This window comes from Chelonoidis abingdonii, chromosome 9, assembly GCF_003597395.2.
Source record: "Chelonoidis abingdonii isolate Lonesome George chromosome 9, CheloAbing_2.0, whole genome shotgun sequence".
In the NCBI taxonomy this organism is placed as follows: Eukaryota; Metazoa; Chordata; order Testudines; family Testudinidae; genus Chelonoidis; species Chelonoidis abingdonii.
The window spans coordinates 62789479-62810856 of record NC_133777.1 but is presented as its reverse complement, the minus strand read 5'-3'; the positions used below and the strand labels follow the sequence as shown (position 1 = coordinate 62810856).

The 21378-nt window shown below is 39.7% G+C and overlaps 1 protein-coding gene across 3 annotated transcripts in view; it reads right to left on the bottom strand.

The window, feature by feature from the left end:
- The window catches only part of ATOSA (atos homolog A), an 87454-nt gene that overhangs the window by 32093 nt on the left and 33983 nt on the right, over positions 1-21378 (bottom strand). Inside the window, exon 1 of one of the 3 annotated variants that reach the window (XM_075069624.1) lies at positions 12979-13143. The exons of 1 other annotated variant lie outside the window; for it this stretch is intronic. In XM_075069624.1, the coding sequence (XP_074925725.1) occupies positions 12979-13015 (37 nt within the window). In that variant the 5' untranslated portion in view covers positions 13016-13143. Of the gene's footprint in view, positions 1-12978; positions 13144-21378 lie in introns of those variants that run through there. One more of the 3 variants, XM_075069626.1, reaches the window with a different exon arrangement.

The window sequence follows — 21378 nt, the reverse complement described above, 5'->3', positions numbered from 1 at the left end:
GGGCGGTAAGAAGGAACTGAGGAGCGGTTGGGTCGGCAGGGATATATATCAGGCACCATAGTGGCGCCACTCCAGGGGGCGACCTGCCAGCCCACCGAGTGTTGCAAGGGTAAAAGTTTATCCGACGAACGTCCACGCGGCGCGCGCACACCTAACTGGAATGGATATGAGCAAGCACTCGAAGAAGAACCAGTGATACCTTGTAAAGGTGACTTGAAAAGAAGTTCTCAAAACTGGGTTTGTCCGAGATGCAGGAAGTTTTAAAATCTTTATTTTTCCCAGGGCCACTTGTGGGGGGAGGCGGGCAAGTGGGGTAATTTGCCCCAGGCCCCGAAAATATAGTATTCTATAGTATTGCAACTTTAATTTTTTATGGAAGGGGCCCCAGACCCCCTGAATCCTCTGGGTGGCCCTGATGAGACCTTGCAACTGATACTGCTCCCTTGTTCCAAAGGATGATGAGACAGCTGCAAATGTGTATGCAGAACTAGCATGTAGAAGTTAGTATATTACAACAGCAAGTAAAAATTGTACCATATCAAACAGAGCAGACAATGCCTGGTCTGCCTACTCTAAGCAACCTTTATTGCTTCAATCAAGCAGTAGTCGAAGATTGATTACCAATGCCTAGATCCAGTGTCATTTTCTGTCTTTGATTACATGAAGTATGTAAGAACATTTCTGGGCAGTGTGCCACAAACTAAAAAGACAGCTGATATATGAAAAATTTTATTTCAGAAACAAGAGCTCTGCAAGAGTATAAATAAAGTTTCTGTTTTCTGTTCTTGGCTTACCAAGACTCCATGGAGGACATGATTAAAAAGAAACTTCTGCTGGAAAGCCAAGGCTGTGCCCCATCAGGTGGGGAAAAGAATACAGAAAATATGGTGATTGTCACAAACATACAAAACTGAAACGATCTATTCTTTATTATCTAGCCTCTAAATCATGGATGCTGACCCAATCTTGGCAGGCTAACAACACTCTCTTGTGGGTGCAGATGAGCAACTAAATCCAAGTAGCAATTTTAGAGAATTAGCAAGAGCTTTCAGTGGCTGGAAATAAAAACGTACACCACTTATGATGAAAATGGAAACACAAACTCAACTACTTATGAGGATTTGTGCAGGGTAAATAATGTAGCCTTTTGTGACAGATTTCTCAGAAAATAATTATGTATAAAATAACATTTCCAAATGTTTATATATTTGAGATCCCTACCCCATAGCTTTTTATTTTATTTCAATGTCTGCTTTCATTATATATTAAAAAAACATTAAAAAGCTATATAAAAAAGTAATTAAAAATAAATAAATAAATAAAAATAAATAAAAAAGTCAATTAAATTGATTGTCTTCCCTATCATACCCAAATCATTGTACCACCTTAAGATTTTTATATAGTACATATTTCCTCTTCCCCCAACTTTGTTACTACAAATGTAAACTGAATACGAAATATTGTAGTTCAAATGCATAAAGTGTCAGTAACAACAAACAACTGTAGTTATCACTCAATTTGCCAGATTGCCAGGGGTGCTCTGAAATTATTGTCTCTAAAAGAAGAAAAAAGAATTCTGAGAGGGAAACCACTGTTGAATCATACCATCACTAGAATAATACATTGACTGGGTTCTGATGCAGGAAGTTTCAGGGGCACTCTGGCTTGGTGTCATTTATGGCATGGGATAAGGCCAGAAAGAGGCCAGAATACATAGTAAAATAACCTCCAAAACACTTTGAATAGGAAAAGAATTAAATATCACTACTTAGAAAATGGAACACAATGCTCTTTTAAAAATTTTTTATTGTGAATTCCTGCCGCCCAGAAGAGGAGTCAGTTAAAAGAGTTTAGTTTTTAAACAGTTAACATCGCAGAATACTGAGGAACATGCAGAATATTCTTACTCTGCACAGTCCAGTCTAAACTAGTACAAAGAATTAAAATTCAACAATCTTCAGTAAAGCAGCAGCTGGCAGTGCTCTTCATAAATGTAATAATCCATACTGTAATAAATTCCCTTGTTTTGTGCTTCTATCACATAACTCCTATTGTGGAAAGTTTCATGCATTATTTACACATAGCTTCAGTCTAACTAGGTCCAAATATTCCTATGTTATGAAAAATTCAATACATCTTTAGGTATTAAAATAGTTTAGTTACAGAAGAGGACAAAATCCGCTCCTCGCTAGAAAGTAAAAGTAAGTTCACTTCAGAAGTCTACGTCAGATGCAGGAGAGAAATAGGAATCATAACAAAGAGGTATTTTTTTTTATTGTATGGGGAAAAAACAGGAACACTACAGTGCACTTTACAATTCTAATTGAAATTTTCGACATTTTATGAAGTCCACAAAAACAGTTATCCATAAGGATGAAATGAATATTCTATTCATACGTGCTTTGTACAGTATGCCCAGAGTGCCACTATTCTATTGTTTGTATTGGTCAAATTGTGTTCTGAGAAGGAGTACTAGTCATGTGATAATTATTCTCATCATTCCTTAGCACCATAAGCATTTGGCAAATAGCATGATCGTGAAAGTTCAACAACCAAGGAGAAATCATCAAACATAGAGGCCTGAGAGTTTCAGACAAACACCCATACTTACATGTGCAATTACTACAAACATCATGTGCAGACTGGGTAAGTATATATAACTAGCTCCTTCTAAGCATGCTTTTGTCCAGACTATTATGCCACTACACTTTTTGTACATGCATTTTTTGTCCATGAATGAAAGGAACAGAGCATGGTATGCATGTAATATCAGCAAGTGATCTTTTATTTGTCAGAAGATATTAAAAATTTGCTGATAAAATCTGCAAACGAAAAAGATTAGTGGAGTAGTAAATAATGAGAACAGGTTACTTACATAAGCGACTTGGATTGTTTAGTAAACTGAGCACATTCAACAGCACGCGTTTGATTCAATCAAATGCAAGGTCATACATACATAAACAAAGGATGTAAGTCATACTTACAGGATGGGGGATTATGACTTGAAAACAGAGACCCAGTCACAGATGTCATAATAGGTAAATAAAAAGTGATTCCCCAGTACAATGCTGTGGCTAAAAGTATAATCACAAACCTTGCATGCACAAAGAGGAGTGAGGCAATATCACCAATATATATGGCACCAATGAAGTCACTACTGGAATACTGTTTCCAATTTTGGCATCTATACTTCAAAAAAGAGGTTGACAACTTGGAGAGGGTTTAGAAAAACACTACAAGAATGATTCCAAATCTGGAAAACCTACCTTGAAATGAGAGACCTAAGGATCTACAGTACATCAACTTTTGAAGAGACGCTTAAGAGGTGCCCTGATAGTGATCTACAAGTACCTACACAGAAAGAACATATCTGATACCATGGGCAATTTATTATAGCAGAAAAAATAACAAGATCCAAGGGCTGAAAGCTGAGGCTGGAAACATTCAGACTGAAACTACTCTCACTGTTAACACTGCGTGCCTTATTAATACTGTAACAGCTTACTGGAGGAGATGGTAGATTCTCTCACTTGACCTTTTAAGATCGGATGTCTTTCTAAACACACATGCTCTAGTCTAGTTCAACTATAAACTATCAGGTTTGATACACTACTTATTGAGTGAATTCTAGGGCGTGTGTTACACAGAACATCACATTACAGGATCATAATGGTCCCTGTTCTGGCATTAAAAGCTATAAAAACTGAGTGCTCAGAAAGTATTTTACAATCTTTAATACTAGTGTGGTTTCATGCTATAGTATAAACTGATAAAATGAACCACATATAGTGTGAACACATCCAAGTGTGAGACCAAAGCAGTGAGTAAACAAAGAAACTGGGTCTGAAATAAGTACTTGGAAATCAAAATCCAGAATCCCTAAGTGATATTATCAGAGGTTTCTTTAAAATGTGTATTGATCTTAACAGAATAAGTATTAAGTCTAAGATATTTAAAAACATTATTGGCAATGAAGAGTATAAGCATTCAACTATTCCTAACATCTACCTATAGTATGTTTTATTTTAAATGGCAAATAAACTGAACTTTAATACTTAGTGGAGAAGTGAAAGGGGAAAGAAACATCTATGCATACAGAGGCATATGAAGTTCCATATAATTACTGTATGCAAAGTTTTATAAAGATCTGGTTAAGAAACCCTTTACGTTCAAATCCTTTTTAACACTATTTCTTAAAATAAATCTAGAACTCTCAAGACTTTGCCAATACAGACTATTAAAAAAAGTTGCCAGATTTTGCCTCTCCTTCTACTCCACCTATTTAAGATTTCACCCCATCACAGTTAAGTAGGAGGTGAGGAGTAGTAGGGAAACACAAATGGCCGGATATACAGTATTTGCATTACCTGTAATTACAACAACATTGCATCACTTCAGTATTAAAACTGGATAAAGTCAAAAGACAATCATTATATTCTTTTAATACAAGTGTGAACACTAAAGAGTGTAAATTGTCAAAGTGTGGAAACCTGGTTTAGTATAAAAAGATTACTTTACTTGTAATTCTGTTTCTCTTGAAGTATATTTATAGCAGACCCACACCCTAGGTCCACACTCTATTAACATGACCGGTGAGAGTAAAGTCTTTGGCTAACAGACAATATATGTGCCTGCTCTGTAAGAAGCTCCGGTGACCACGGCATTTCCAATGGTTAATTCCAATATCAGAGTGTGAAACAGAATTAGAATAAAAGATTACACCTCCTCAAGTTTGTGGGGAAGGTAGACAAGGATCTGCTGTAACTGCACACCATCTGATAACAAGAATTCCAGGAAATTCCTTCTCCCTCTTCTGCCCCATATGGCTTGAGTTCACAGCAGAACCTTAGTCTTGGAGGTTCCTGAAATCTCCACAGACCATCATGCATTTGATATATTCTACACCTGCAGCCTGGGAATATCTTTAGTTTCAGACTCCTCAGAAGGAGAAACCACCTTGACAACATGTGAGTGGTGTAATTAGATAACCAAAACAAGAGCAAAAAAGGTGTAAAAGAGCATGAAAATATCCCTAAAAATAACAGACATGAAAAGAATTTCCTCTTTCAATTTGGGAACATTGATCAGACAAGCTAGAATCACAACAGAATACTGAACTCAATCACTTCTAATAAAATTTAGTCAGTCCACATGTCTGCCCTTCAAATCTCTTCCTGGGAGCTAATCTGAACTCAGCTACAAAAGCAGACATTCCTCCAAATAAATGTTCCTTAACATAATCTTGAAGTTGCAGACCTCATAAGGAACAAAAACAATGCCATCAGACAGCTATTTAGACATGGTTCTCTTGGATACAATAACTAGTAATACAAGGGCAAAAGAAAACAAGAGGAAAAATGAGGGGGAGCAAGATAGACATTAAAGTCTTTGCTCCCTTTCAAATAACGGGTCTGGGACCTTTTCATTTTAAGCTTACAGAGAACAGCCTTTCTGGGCAGGCATGTGGAAAGAACACAAGGAGGGTGGCTACTTAATTCAGATTAAAACACCATCTTTGGAAGGAATTTATGATCAAATGTACAACACTACCTTATTCTTATGACAAAGCACAAGGTAAATTAGTAACTAAGACTTGAATCTTACTAACTCTGCATACTGAAGACACTATCACTAGGAGAATTAGTTTCCATTTTAGAAATTCACATTTCTGGGTGGTAAAGTGGCTTAGTAAAGATGGCATTACTACTCCACAAGAAAAAGGTATTTGAATGGGGTTTCTTCAAATTCCCATATGATCATTAGACTAGAACCTATAGAGGAACTTTAATGTACTTATACAGTGCCAAAAATAGTAGCCAGATAAATCTTAAGGGAAAATTCCTTTTACCCAGACTGATAGAGAAATGATAACCAAGTACCAGGTGCATTCGATGAAGTGGGTATTCACCCACGAAAGCTCATGCTCCAAAATGTCTGTTAGTCTATAAGGTGGCACCGGATTCTTTGCTGCTTTTACAGATCCAGACTAACACGGCTACCCCTCTGATACTTGATAAGCAAGTAGTTTTCACGTGGGGTAAGTAATATGAATTCTTATGGGCCTTCTCATGACGCTCTCCAAACATTTTCCACTGAAATTGGTAGTTATCTTCTGGTAAGACAGGACTTCACTGGAGCAAGACCTTTAAGGAAAGAAAACCTATAAGGGCTCTAGAAACCTATATCCATGCCCTCTTGAAGTTTCTTTATCGTTTTCTCTTCCAGTTGTTTCCTTTGCCTTTAAACACACACACTTAATTCAACAGACCTCACTGGAACGATGCACGCTTTCAGTTGCCATTGTGAAAGGGAAAGGGGATCCTAGGTCAGCATGCAGAGAGGTTCTAGTTCTGTTTGATCATACATAAGATTTCAGCGTGATGGGACTGGATACCACCAATACTAGCATGAAAGGGACCCTCATTTGCCTCTGCCATTAAAGAGCTATTAATTTTGTAGAACTTGTCTCTCCAAACTTGGTTAGGACTTTTGCTGTTAAAAAGGGAAAGACGAGTGTGAAAATGCATTTCTGTGGGTGGGTAGTCACTCTACCCAAAAGAAACTGGGCTATGACTTATCGTGTCCAATAGAATTTTCCTCTCCCACCAAGCAAACTGAACTCAAGTTTCAGTGCACATAAACTTAATCAGTTGTCATCTTTTCAAAGAAGTAGAGCTGTTCACAAAGAAATCATTTTGAATACTGTGGCAGTTCAGATAGCTGAAGTCCACGATGGACCTCAGCCCTTCTTTGTTTCTAGATATATGAGGAAATACCTAAAACAAAACATCTGAGTTTTATGACATTTATTATTTTTTTTTGGCAGTTTCTTCTGGATAACACAGATATGGAGAGCATATCTTCATATGGGCAATTTGGAGATACTTTTCTGAAGGAAATTTTGTAGCCTTGCTTGACAACACAAAACGCCCAGACCTATATATGATATAACCAGGGACATAACCCTTTACATTCCTCCTACAAGATTCAAGGTATATGCTGGCCTATTGGCTGTATGAACATAAAAGCTGAGGTTTCCAAAGCTTAGAATTTTGGAGATGAAACCCTTCTGTCTCAGTTATACTCAATGCCAAATGTCCTGAGTCTTTAAGCACCAAGTGTCCTTGAGTCTGGTCCTGGAAGGGTGGGCCAAGTTGTGTTTTTCCCTCTCTCCTCACCATGATAGGATGGAGCCAGAGGATAGACCATGGAACAAAGATGACAGAATGTGGCCTTTATTCTTTTTAGTCTTCATAAGATTAGCCTTCACTTACTCCACAAAACAAGTTTATTTTGTCATAAGCTTTTACAGTAGCTCCTGTTGAAGACCAAAGACTTGCAACAATCACCTATTTTGGAGGCAGCTACATCACATCAAAGGCATTGTCTTACTAGGCCATCACCAAAAGGCTTTTATAATTTATCACTTTATAGTTTTGGGGAAGAAGATAAATCCACGCATAAATTAGCCACTCTCTAAAGGGTGGTCTGGTACCTATTCACTTGAACCGGTAACTCCTTATGTGGGCAGCAAGAATGGAGAGTTAAATACATTTTCCATTCCAGAATATGGGATCACAGTGCAGAGATGCTCAGCTCTGAATCTTGACAGCCTATAGGTATGTCATGCACCAGACTCGAGCAGTGTTAGGTTTCCCCTTTAATCTCCTGCAGCAGAGGTGCAACTCAATGTAAACTAGGATTTCAATGCAGGACATTTGGGGATTTACAAAGTAAACAAGTTTTCAGTCATGACAGTGATAAAATTGAGCTCAAATCCCACTGAGAGAATTTAGTTTATTGCTGACCACACTCCCCAGAAAGTTCTTTTGCGTGTCAGAAGACTTGCGACTCACACATACAAGTGACTAGAAGTTCTTATCCCCATCATCCCTTTTGTTTCAGGATGACAAGTATGCTAACTTCAACTGCACTGAGATGACCAATGTGGATGGCATCATTAGTGTTTGAGGCCCTAGTAACTAGGATGCTGGGACTGATGCCGTATACTTGGGACACATGATACCCATGACCTTGAGCAGGTTCTGCTGAGATAATGCTTCAGTCAGTAAGATGTGACATGTACATTTAGGATGCAGCTGAGGTAATGCAATGTGGCGCTTTCCCTTCTGGTCACAATAAGACTAGATAGCTTGATGCTTTCCATTGGTTCCAACAAAGAGGATTACAGCTAAATGCTTTAAAGATGTCCAAGCACACCATTAGGATTTTTCTTGCTACATATGCATCAAGTATCAGAGGGGTAGCTGTGTTAGTCTGGATCTGTTAAAAGCAGCAAAGCATCCTGTGGCACCTTATAGACTAACAGACGTACTGGAGCATGAGCTTTCGTGGGTGAATACCCACTTCGTCAAATGCATCTGTCTGTTAGTCTATAAGGTGCCACAGGATGCTTTGCTGTATATGCAGCAAGGCATCCACCACAGGAACCGTATCTTGGTACATTTGAAGACTTGCTCTTTAACGTCCTTCAAGTCACCTGTGTATTGACCACCCCTGGTCAACAGATACCTTCAGAGTTCCTTGATGCTCACTTTAAAATAGTAATCTTGGCACTGATGCAGTACCAAGCCCATAGTTCTGTCCCAGCATTGTTATATTTGTCTATTAGGGGCACTGGGCATTGTGTTACTTCACCAGGCACTTACTAAAGCTGCTGAGCTGCCTTCTCTCAAAATATTTGCAAAATAAAAATAGAGGGAGGGAAACAAGATGACAGTGCAGCAGCACTGTTTATAAAAACCTTTTAAATACTGTTAAAAGGAAGTTCTTGAAAGGAGAAGAAAAGAGGACATTTGTGCTTCAGAGTGTCTCTGTCACCAAAATAAAGAAAGTTTTTTTTCTCCAATAGACAACTCATTAGAGCAGTGTTTCCCAAACTTGGGACGCCGCTCGTGTAAGGAAAGCCCCTGGCGGGCCGGGCCAGTTTGTTTACCTGCTGGGTGCGCAGATCCGGCCAATCGAGGCTCCCACTGGCCGTGGTTCTCTGCTCCGGGCCAATGGGAGCTGCTGGAAGCGGCGGCCAGTACGTCCCTGGGCCCACGGCACTTCCTGTAGCTCCCATTGGCCTGGAGCAACGAACTGCGGCCAGTGGGAGACTCGATCAGCCAGACCTGCGGATGCAGCAGGTAAACAAACCGGCCTGGCCTGGCAGGTGCTTTCCCTACACAAGCAGTATCCCAAGTTTGGGAAACACTGTATTAGAGAAAGGACACTTAGCAGACAGATAGTATTCAGGTTAAGTATGAGATAAGAGACTCAAATTCCTTGAGCTATACCAAGGCAGCCTTCGTGGCATGGTCAGAAGTAACAGTTGCACAGAGAGCTCCTTCACCGTCAGCTGTTAGAAAAGAACTAGCAACAAGAGGCACTGAAGTCACCAGGAGGAATGAGTACAGAAAATTAACTGGGTCACAGAGAATTAGCTAGGTAAATCATGGACCCCATTGTTTGCTGCAATACCCATTTTTAAAGAAGAGAGCTACTTTCATCTTTCTGGATTTCATCTTACTTTCTACTTTCATCTTTCAACTTCCCTTCACCCTGGCTCCTCATCATCGCCCCACCCCCCAAAACCTTCTCTAGTGTTACAGCCTATTCCTAACTTGTTTCGGTCTGTAACTGATCTTGTGGCATCATTCTGGACAGTAGTCTTCTCAGAACAGACTTCACAAAAAAAAAGTCCTCTCACTAGCCACCCAGGTTACGTCTATAATACAATTAAACACCCGCAGTTGATCCGTGTCACCTAACTTGGGCCCGCAGAGCTCAGGCAAAGGGAATGTTTAACTGTGGTGTAGACATCTGTGCTTGGGCTGGAGCCCAGGTTCTAAGATCCTGCAATGGGGGGTAGGGTCCCTGAGCCCAGCCTCCAGCCTGAATGTCTACACCCCAATTAAACAGCCCCTTAGCCCAAGTCCAAGTCAGCTGACACAGGCTAGCTGCAGGTGTTTAACTGCACTGTAGACAATACCTTCAGGTTACATTCAGCTTCAGTAAGTTTTATTTAAATATTTGTAGTTTACTCTATCTTGGGAAAACTACAGGCCAAAGGACGTTATAGGACATATTATTAGCCCATCAGGATTTTTTTTTTAGTATTCAAGAGGACTAAAATTACATAAGATCAAAAATTTCTACGGCTTAAACCAAATATGGGTTTTAAAGATTCTATTTTGCCATATTTTCCTTATCCTAAGTTGTTATATATGTGCAAAACAGTAGATATTAGGTTAATAAGTGTCATTTTTAAATACGGTGCATTTACAGAATTATTTTGAGTAGTTTTATATCATAATATAATATTAACTCTTATATGACAATCTGATTTATGTATTATTGGGGAAAAACTAAATTAAATTGGCTCTGCTTACCTGAGGGGTAGCCATTATCTCCTGCCTTGGTTAAATTCATTTTTATTACATCTCAATACCATGTCTAAGCCAACCTTCCACTTTTAGTTAGTTCCCTAGTACTTTATCTTCTGTCCTCTTTTTCACTGTCAGACACCCTTTATGTATAATGAGTTTTTGACTTCAGTAAAACCTCATTTGAGTTTCTTTTTCTCTGTACCAATGTCCCCTCCCCTAAATTCCCACTCAATTTAATCTATATTTTATTTTTATATACATATATATGATTTAATTTAAAAATGGTCAGGAGACAGAATTTTAAGGATATTAACAACAGGCAGTTTCTTTTTATAAAGGATTCTGTTATGCTACACACCAATTAAATTTGTGCAGTATTCACAAGATACCCAAAACACTATTATGGTAAATATTTGTAAATACAGATATCAGTCAGGTAAATTAAAAGGATGGCAAAGTTCACTGAGGCTTCTCTAAGTTTCTCTAATACTCTTTCCTAGAACAATACTCCTCAGTGAATCACAACAGACAGCCTTACACAAGCCACAAGATTACACCAGTGGGACTATTCCTCCTCATTCCTAAGCAGTAGATAAACATTTAACTCAAAAAACTTGCTTAAAATCAGAGTTCTGGCCCTTTCTACAACATCAATAAGTCCGACATACAGAACAAGAATATATGTAATTATGTAATCTTTATGATATTGCCAATATTTTGCAGAATCTTTTACTATGGGAGTTTTCAAACTGTGGGTCGCAACTCAGTACTGGGTCACGGAATGTAAGGCACGGCGACGCGACGGCTCTGGTCAGCACCGCCGACCGCACCATTAAAAGTGCTGCTGGCGGTGCTGCCCGGCTAAGGCAGCTTAGTCCCTATCTGTTCAAACACTGTGCTGTGGCCAGCAGCAGGTTCAGCTCCTAGGCCAGGGGGCCCACAGTGCTCCACACAATACCTCCGCCCTGAGCACCAGCTCCGTACTCCCATTGGGGGGGGTGATGCTTGCGCGCCTCTGCCTAGGAGCTCGACCTGCTGCTGGCTGCTTCTGGGGCACAGCGCAGTCTGTGGTGCCAAGACAGACAGGAAGACTGCCTTAGCACCCCTGCTGTGCCACTGACAGGGAGCCACTCGAGGTAAGTCCACACCCTAACGCCACACACCAATCCCCTGCGCCAGCCCTGAGCCCACCCCCTAAACTCAGAGCTCCTTCCTGCACCCCAAACCCCTCATACCCAGCCCCACCCCAGAGCCTGCACCCCGAGCCCAGAGTCATGACTCCCTCCTGCACACCAGTCCCCTGCCCCAGTCCTGAACCACTCTCACACCCCAATCCCTTCATCCCCAACTCTGTTGCGTCATGGGCATCAACAATTTTCTTCAACTGGGTTGCCAGGAAAAAAAAAAAAAAAGTCAGAAACCACTGTTTTACTACACACAGTGAAAGACATCAACATCCTGTATTCGGCACTTGAGCTAGATCAGTTATATTATTAAACAGTTGTTTAAACACACAGCATAGCTATAGCTGAACAGCCAATGATGACAAGCTACTACTTTATCAAATATTACAGTCTGCTTCTCTAGCTGCCCAAGTGGAGACTTATTTGCATAAACTTTATTTGCCTAGAGTAAGCAAATCATTACAAAAGAGTGACAATACTGGGATGCACTCAACTAGCAGCACAAATGAAAGCACTGTAATAATTTCCCTGTGTTGTTAAAGGAACTTGACCTACATTAAAAAAAACAGGACACAAAAGAAACATACATTCAGTTAAGTCTTATATTTTCACTCCCAATACAAAAAAAAACAGAGCAGCTACATATGGATATAAAAACTATTCCAGGGCTATTAGTACACATGGCATTATATCAGATCTCCACTTTAAAATGCCACAAGTAGTAGTTTCCCTTCCTGCTACTCAGATATATATACGGTAAATTAATTATAAAAAAACCCTCTCACCTTCATTTCTTCAGATCATTGGATCCAGGTATAAAGTGAAAGGGAGAACATATCTTCAGTAAAGTATATATTTAATATTTTTAAAACAATATTTTGAAACTTTTAAGTTCAAAATTTAATTCTCAAGCTCATAACTTGGGAAGCAAAATTTTCAATAAGCTTACTTTTGTCACCTTGTCAAATTTAGTACCAATGGAGTCTCTGAAAAAAGTCTAAAATCATTGAGAAACAAGTTTGTGCTATAATAGGAAGAATTTATTTGTTCCAGTCCCTCTCCTCAGCCCCATCTCACTATCTTTAAAACCTTATTGCACTAAAGGAGCACCACGGTGTTTGACAGGCCTTTCTTTCCTTTCTTGCATCCTGCCTGCCCTCACCCCCTTTTTTGTTCAGATCAATAATATAATCAAAATTGTATTTCTAGTATGATTTGAAGAAAAAGAACTATAAAAATGTTGAATGTAAATCATGTGAGTTTAATATTTTCAAGCTGACACTGTTAATCACAAGTGTGTAAAAATTCTATGTCCATTTGAAAGGAGAACCCACCTTCATAAACATTTAGTCAAAACTGGAAAAAAATTAAGCATTTAAAATTACTTCCTTCAATTTACACACCTTCTCTATGCAGCCCTTTGTTTCCACTGTAAACCATACTGGAATCCTTGTGTAAAGGAAGTTGCCTCCTAGCTGCAAATGGGCTACACTGGCAGTATCTGAGAGATCCAGATGTCTGCAGTGGTTAAAACAAAATGTTCAGCTTTGGGTGCATATTTAGCCTCTCCGTGCAAGACATTTTTTCACAAAGAAGGCAGAGTAAGAGTGCACATAGCAACAACACTCACAGCTGATTGGGTGGAAGGCATGCTTAAACTCTTTACTGCTGGTAAGGTCTACTACAGTTTCCTGTCTGCTTGGCAGCAGTATCTTGTTTTCTTTTCTCCTCTTGTGAATTCAGCTGTGTTTGCGCAAACGGAGAGGAAAGAACAGCAGAAAGACCAGTACAAAGTATTAGAAGCTACTAAAAATGGTACTAAAGTGCTATTAAAAATAAAAATATATAAACTGACCTAATTATTTACTTACAGCATTGTATGAAGGGTGAAGTGTCAGGGAATTCACTTGTTACACTGTATAAAGATTTCACAGTATTACATTTACACAGAGGAACACTTACACAGAGGAATACTTAGTGCACAATTAGATTTACACAGAGGAACTCCTAGTGCAAGGAAATCATTCACAAATAAAAATAACCCTACCAAATAAGAATATCAATTGACAATAAGGACACATACTAGATCATAGTAAAGCGAATACTAGATAGGCAAATGTACAAAACACTGTGCAATGGGAAAAATATATACACACTCTTACATAGAAAACCCTTGTGGTTTAGCCAAGTATATAGATGGACATTTAACCATGTATAGCAATTAACTATGTATTCAGAGCGTGTGTAGGAAAAGTTACCCAATTTTTACATATCAACAGATTTCTGAGCCATTAGCGATGATGGAGGACAGAAGCAATCCCAGAGTACTGGAAAATGGCACATATAGCACCTATCTATAAAAGAGGAATAAGGACAGCCTAGGGAATTATAGGCCACTCAGTTTAACTTCAGTACCCAGAAAAAAAATGGAGCAAATAATCAACAATTTGTGAGCACAAGATAATAAGGTGATAAGTAACCGTCAACATGGATTTTTCAAAAACAAACCAACCTAACATCCTTCTTTGATAGGTTAAAAAGACTTACGGATAGGGAAGAAGCAGTATATGTGATACATCTCAATTTTAGTAAGGCTTTTAACACTGGCTCACATGACCTTCTCATAAACAAACTAGGGAAATATAACCTAGACTAACCTCCTTTAAGGTGGGTGCACAACTGACTGGAAAAACCACACTCAGAGAGTAGTTATCAATGGTTCACAGTCTAGCTAGAACGGCATATCGAGTGATGTCCCGCAGGGATCTTGGGTCCAATTCTATTCAATGTCTTTATAAATAATTTGGATAATGACAGAGAGTACATTTATAAAGTGTGCGGATGATACCAAACTGGGAGGGGCTGTAAACACACTGGAGAACAGGGCTAGAATTCAAAATGAGCTTGACAAACTGAAGAAATAGTCTGATATCAATAGGATGAAATTCAATAAGGATAAATGCAGTGTACTACACTTAGGAAGGAATAATCAACTGCACAAATAGAACATGGGAAATGACTGCCTAGGAAGGAGTACTGCAGAAAATAATCTGGCATTTATCGTGGATCACAAGCTAAATATGAGTCAACAATAGAATACCGTTGCTAAAAGAATGAACATCATTCTGAAATGCATTAGCAGGAGTTTTGTGAACAAGACGTGAGAAGTAATTCTTCCACTCTACTCAGCACTGATAATGCCTCAACTGGAGTACTGTGTCCAGTTCTGGGCACCACACTTTGGGAAAGATTGGACTTTCTCCAATTTGTCCATGAGGAGAACAACAAAAATGATTAAACAGACTAAAAAACATGACCTATGAGGAAAGACTGAAAAAACTGGGTTTGTTTAGTTCTGAGAAAAGAGAAGAGAAGACTGAGGAGGGACATGACAACAGTTTTCAAGTAGGTAAAAGGTTGTTATAAAGAGCAGGGTGATAAATTGTTCTCCTTATCCACTGAGGACAGGACAAAGGGTAATGGGCTCGCATCGCAGCAAGAGAAATTTAGTTTAGACATTAGGAAAAACTTCCTAACTGAAAGGGTAGTTAAACACTGGAAAAAATTACCTAAGGTACAACCACACCACAAAGAAAAACCTGGGGCACCAAGTGTCAGGGCCCAGATTAACTGACTCTGGCTCACTGACTTTGGGCTGTAGAGCTAAAAAACAGCAGCATAGACTTTTGGGCTTGGACTGGAACCCAGGTTCTGAGACCCTCCCTGGGTTTCAGAGTCTGGGCTCCAGCCCAACCCAAACGTCTACACTGCTATTTTTAGCCCAGGAGCTCAGGCTCAGAGAACCTAAGTCAATTGACCCAGTCTCTGAGATTTGTTTTCCTTTGCAGTATAGAAATCCCAAAGTCTACAACCCAGCCAATGCAAACTTACTTCCTAAAACATGTTCTAGTTCTTTCTCTAGTCCAGTTTCAAAATGACTCAAGTGGAAGACAATTACAGTCTAATAGTTTTCACCATTAGAACACACACACCGGGTGAGGAAAATTTTCATCTCATTATTCATTCTCATACCTCTTTGCACTACGTACTCTAATTCTTAGACCTACTTGGTATTTACATTCTTTAAAGAATCGCTGTCTTAGTAGCTATAAATATTTTGATTTTAATCTTTCCTCACAGATTATTCTATTCAGCCCTTTAATCATTTGTTGCTCTTCGTACAAATCCAATTTGTTATGATATTTCTAATGTAGAGCCCAATAATGCATGCAGTAGTCTAGATGCAGTCTCAATAGCAACTTTGCTATGTTACTAAATTTTACTGTGTTGCAAAACAATTATGAAAAACTAAAATTAGCTGCCATGATACTGGCCATAACTTAGTAGTCAATGTAGACCAGGCCTCATTGTGTGCATCATGTCCGCAACTGCACATCAAGCAGCACACTTTAACTGTGCCTTCCAGTGCATCCAAAATATATCTCATAACAACACAGCTACTGACATGTCTCAAATGGAGAGAGGTAACTAGTGGTGTTCCCCAAGGGTCAGTCCTAGGACCAATCCTATTCAATTTATTCATAAATGATCTGGAGAAAGGAGTAAACAGTGAGGTGGCAAAGTTTGCAGATGATACGAAACTACTCAAGATAGTTAAGACCAAAGCAGATTGTGAACAAAAAGATCTCTCAAAACTAAGTGATTGGGCAACAAAATGGCAAATGAAATTTAATGTGGATAAATGTAAAGTAATGCACATTGGAAAAAATAACCCCAAGTATACATACAATATAACGGGGGCTAATTTAGCTACAACGAGTCAGGAAAAAGATCTTGGCGTCATCGTGGATAGTTCTCTGAAGATGTCCACGCAGTGCGCAGAGGCGGTCAAAAAAGCAAACAGGATGTTAGGAATCATTAAAAAAAGGGGTTAGAGAATAAGACTGAGAATTATATTATTGCCTTATATAGATCCATGATAGCCCAACATCTCGAATATTGTGTTCAGATGTGGTCTCTCACCCTCCAAAAAGATATATCTACGCCAGCTAATGTGAAAGGCTTCAGAAAGGGCAACTAAAATGATTAGGAATTCTGGTGAGGGAGGCGTCCCATACGGGAAAGATTAAAGAGGCTAGGCCTCTTTTCAGCCTTGGGAAAAACCAGAAAAGAGGACTAAGGGGGGATATGATAGAGGTTATTAAAATCATGAGTGATGTGGAGAAAGTGGATAAGGACAATTAAATTTACTATATCCCATAATAACAAGAACTAAGGTCACAAATGAAATTAATGGTAGCAGGTTTAAAACAAATAAAAGAAGTTCTATCTATCAACACAGCACACACAAGTTCAACATTGTGGAACTCCTCAACCATGAAGGAGGTGGTGGGCATGGAGACTATAACAATGTTTAAAGGGAACTGATTAATTCATGGTGGCTAAGACCATTACATGGCTATTAGCAGGAAGTAAAGAATGGTGTCCCTAGCCTCTGTTCATCAGAGGATGGAGATGGATGGCAGGATAGAGATCACTTGATATTCCCTGGTAGCTTCACTCCCTCTGGGGCACCTGGCATTGGCCACTGTCGGTCAGACAGATTTACTGGGCTAGCATGGACCTTTGGTCTTGACTGGTACAGCCATTTCTGTATGTCTTAATGCCTTGAAAGTATTACCCAAACAAAAGAGACAATAATCAGCCATGCGGAGCTTAGCTGAATTTTAACCACTCAGCACAAGGCATTTTCCAAAAAAAGAAAAAAAAAAAAAAGACAAAAACTGGAACATTTATGGACAATAATTGACAAATACCACACCAAGGCTATTAAAATGAAATGAAATGATTTAACCTTGAAGTGTTAGATTAATTATTAGAACTGAAATTCAGGTTCCCTCTTCCCTATTCTTTCTTTCATCAAGCTTCCTCGCTCTCTACCTTTTAAATACACAACTGCCTGCCTTATCTATTAACAGGATCGAACCTTGGCACACCGCCACCAGGGTAAAGCCCACGAAGTGTGCGTAAGCTTCTAAACAAAGCTGATTTCACATGCACACCATGAGCCTTTCAACAATTATACATCTTTTTGCAGCTTGAAACTAACAGTGTTTTTTCAAATTACTTTTAAAAAAATCCAAACACTCGCTAAAGAATTAGAATTAAATATTTCCTTTTGAAAACTAAATTCATTCGGAACTCTTCCTCCTTCTTTGGCTCATCTGCAGTTGTTATATCTGAACACTCCAAGTACTCATGAGAATATATTTACGTAGCTATGGCAGGAACCGTTGTTAATCCCCCCTCTCTTCATCTCTAACTTTACAGATGTATTCCTGGGCTCAATTTTCCATTGTTTGTCTCTGCGCTCCAGTGATGAAATTTGAAATAGAATCCTTTTGACCCTCTCTGATTATAAGTTGTGCAATGGAGCGGAGGGAATAACATTTTTCCCCTAATGTAAAAAAAAAAAAAAAAAACTCCCCAAATCATGTTTTTATTGAAAAATACATGTGAAGTTTGAAACTGGGAATGAAATATTTCTTAATAAAAATCTTGTGGCACTTTATTCGGTTTGGGGAAAAAAGTGCAAAATTAAAGTTAAAATCATGGGGGGGCAGAGAGAAAGATTCATCTAAGCAGCTCAATAGGTATTCTGGCTATTATTTTAGTCTGAAACGATAATTAATCTTTATCATTCTTGTGATCTCCACGACCCATTCTCTGTTCAGGCAGAATCCCGATTTAGTCTAGTCCCTACTCAGCCTTTGGTCTACACTACACATTTAAACCGATATTTAGCGCCATTCCAAACCAGTTTATCCTGCCACCCGTCACACAACAAGCCCTTTATATCGAAAATTAAAGGGCTCTGTAAACCGGATTTCCTGTACTCCTCCCCGACGAGAGGCGTAGCGCTGTGAAATCGTTATTACCACATCGGATAGGTTAGTTGTTGGCGCAACTCAACAGGTATTGGCCTCGGGCGGGTTATCCATTAGCGCCCATTGTGACTGCTCGGACAGCAATCAAACTGGATGCACTGGCCAGATAGACCAAGAAAAGCCCGCAAACTTTTGGAATTTCATTTCCGTTGCCCAGCCGTTTGGAGCTCTGATCGCATGGGTGGCCATGGCAGTCCCAAATCCAAAAAGAGCTCCAGCATGCTGGCCATGACGGGAGATACTGGATCTGATCGCTGATGGGGAGACAAATCTGTTCTATCACGCTCGTTACATGAAGACGAAAATGAGAAAGCTTTGAAAAAATCTCCAGGCTTATGATCAGACAGAGGCCACTGCACAGATGCTGTGTGACAGCGTAAGGAAAGCCCAAAGCGATTTCAAATGGTATGCTCACTGGAGGCGAGGGAGGGGTACTGAGGACTCCAGCTATCCCAACAGTCCCCACAGTCTCCGAAAAGCATTTGCATTCTTTTCGTGACTGAAGCTCCCAATGCCTGTAAGGGTCAAAACACATTGTCCGGGGTGTTTCCGGTATATGTCGTACAATTTACGCTCCCCATCCCGCCTCGTGAAAGAAAAGGGAAAAAAAATCATTTCTTGAACGTTTTTATTACGTCACCCTATGTCTACCTGCCTGCTGCTGGGTAGAATGCAGTGCTGCGGAAATGATAGCCAGCATCCTCTCCCCTCCTCTCCCTGGTGGCAGGGACAGACATACGATGCTATCCATTGTCATCAATCAAGCCCGTGAGTTCGCCTCCTGGGCGTGTCTCAGGTGAGTTCGGCCGGGGCCGCGCCTGGGGTAAAAAATAGGATGACTCCCAGTCATTCCCGTAGATGGGTTACAGAACGGCTGTACATCTGTCCTCCTCATCATAGCAATGGGCGCTGAGTTCCATCAGCCCCCCCCCACCCCTTTCCATGTCTAAAGAAAGATTCTGTTACTGGCCTGCACTATCATAGCAGTGAGATTGCTGCGCTCCTCTTCCCCTCCACCGTTTAATGTCCTGCCTGGACTATCACAGCAGTGGAGGCTGCCTCCCCCTCATTTTTATCTCACTTGAAAATGCTGGAATAAGAAACACTGACTTTCTTTATTACTTCATCACACGAAATGGGGGAACACATGCCACGGTAGCAGAAAGGTTGGGGGAGAACGGGGATCAAGAGTGGGGTTGTTGCAGGCGGCCCGCCCATGAATGGCAGGCAGCTCATTCATTTCTTGCGGGATCTGATACGGAGCGGCTGTGCTCGGCCTGGTTCCTGAACACTGGAGTCTCTAGTACACTTTACCCCATATTCTAGGGCAGACTGCTCTATTTTAGATCTCTCTCCTCTTATGTTCTTAATGCCTGAAAGTATACCCAAACAAAAGAAGTACAATAATCAGCCATGCTGAGCTTAGTGAATTTTAACCACTCAGCACAAGCATTTTCCAAAAAAAGAAAAAAAAAAAAAAGACAAAAACTGAACATTATGGAACAATAATTGACAAATACCAACACAAGGCTATTAACCTGAAAGTATACCCAAACAAAAGAAGTACAATAATCAGCCATGCTGAGCTTAGTGAATTTTAACCACTCAGCACAAGCATTTTCCAAAAAAAGACAAAAAAAAAAAAAAGACAAAAACTGAACATTATGGAACAATAATTGACAAATACCAACACAAGGCTATTAAAATGAAACTGAAATGTTTAACCTTGAAGTGTTAGATTAATATTAGACTGAAATTCAGTTCCCTCTTCCCTATTCTTTCTTTCATCAAGCTCCTCGCTCTCTACCTTTAAATACACAACTGCCTGCCTTATCCTATAACAGGGATCGGCAACCTTTGGCACACCGCCCACCAGGGTAAGCCCACAGAGTGTGGGTAAGCTTCTAAACAAAGCTGATTTCATGGCACACCATGAGCCTTCAACAATTATACATTTTTTGCAGCATTAGAACATAACAGTGGTTTTCAAATTACATTTTAAAAAAATCCAAACACTCCTAAAGGAATTAGAATTAAATTTTCCTTTGAAACTAAATTCTTCAGTACTCTTCCTACCTCTTTGGCTCATCTGCAGTTGTTATATCTGAACACTCCAAGTACTCCATGAGAATAGTTATTACCGTAGCTATGGCAGGAACCGTTGTTAATCACCCCTCTCTTCATACTCCTAACTTTCCAGATGTATTCCTTTTGGGCTTCAATTTTCCATGTTTGGTCTCTGCTCAGTGATGAAATTTGAATAGAATCCTTTTGACCCTCTCTGAGTTATAAGTTGTGCAATGGAGAGGCGAGGGAATAACATTTTTCCCCTAATGTAAAAAAAAAAAAAAAAAACTCCCCAAATCATGTTTTTATTGAAAAATAACATGTGAAGTTTGAAACCTGGCATGAATAATATTCTTAATAAAATCTGTGCACTTTATTAGGTTTGGGGGGAAAAAAGTGCAAATTAAAGTTAAAATCATCGGGGGGCAGAGAGAAAGATTCACTCCTAAGCAGGCTCAATAGGTATCTGCTATTATTTTAGCTGAACGATAATTAATCTTATCATCCTTTGTGATCTCACTACCCATTCTCTGTTCAGGCTGATCCCGATAGTCTAGTCCCTACTCAGGCCTGGTCTACACTACACATTTAAACCGATTTTAGCAGCATCAAACCAGTTTAATCCTGCACCCGTCCACACAACAACGCCCTTTATATCGAAATAAAGGGCTCTTTAAACCGATTTCTGTACTCCTCCCCGACGAGAGGAGTAGCGCTGAAATCGTTATTACCACATCGGATTAGGGTTAGTGTGGCCGCAAATCAACGGTATTGGCCTCCGGGCGGTATCCCATAGTGCACCATTGTGACTGCTCTGGACAGCAATCC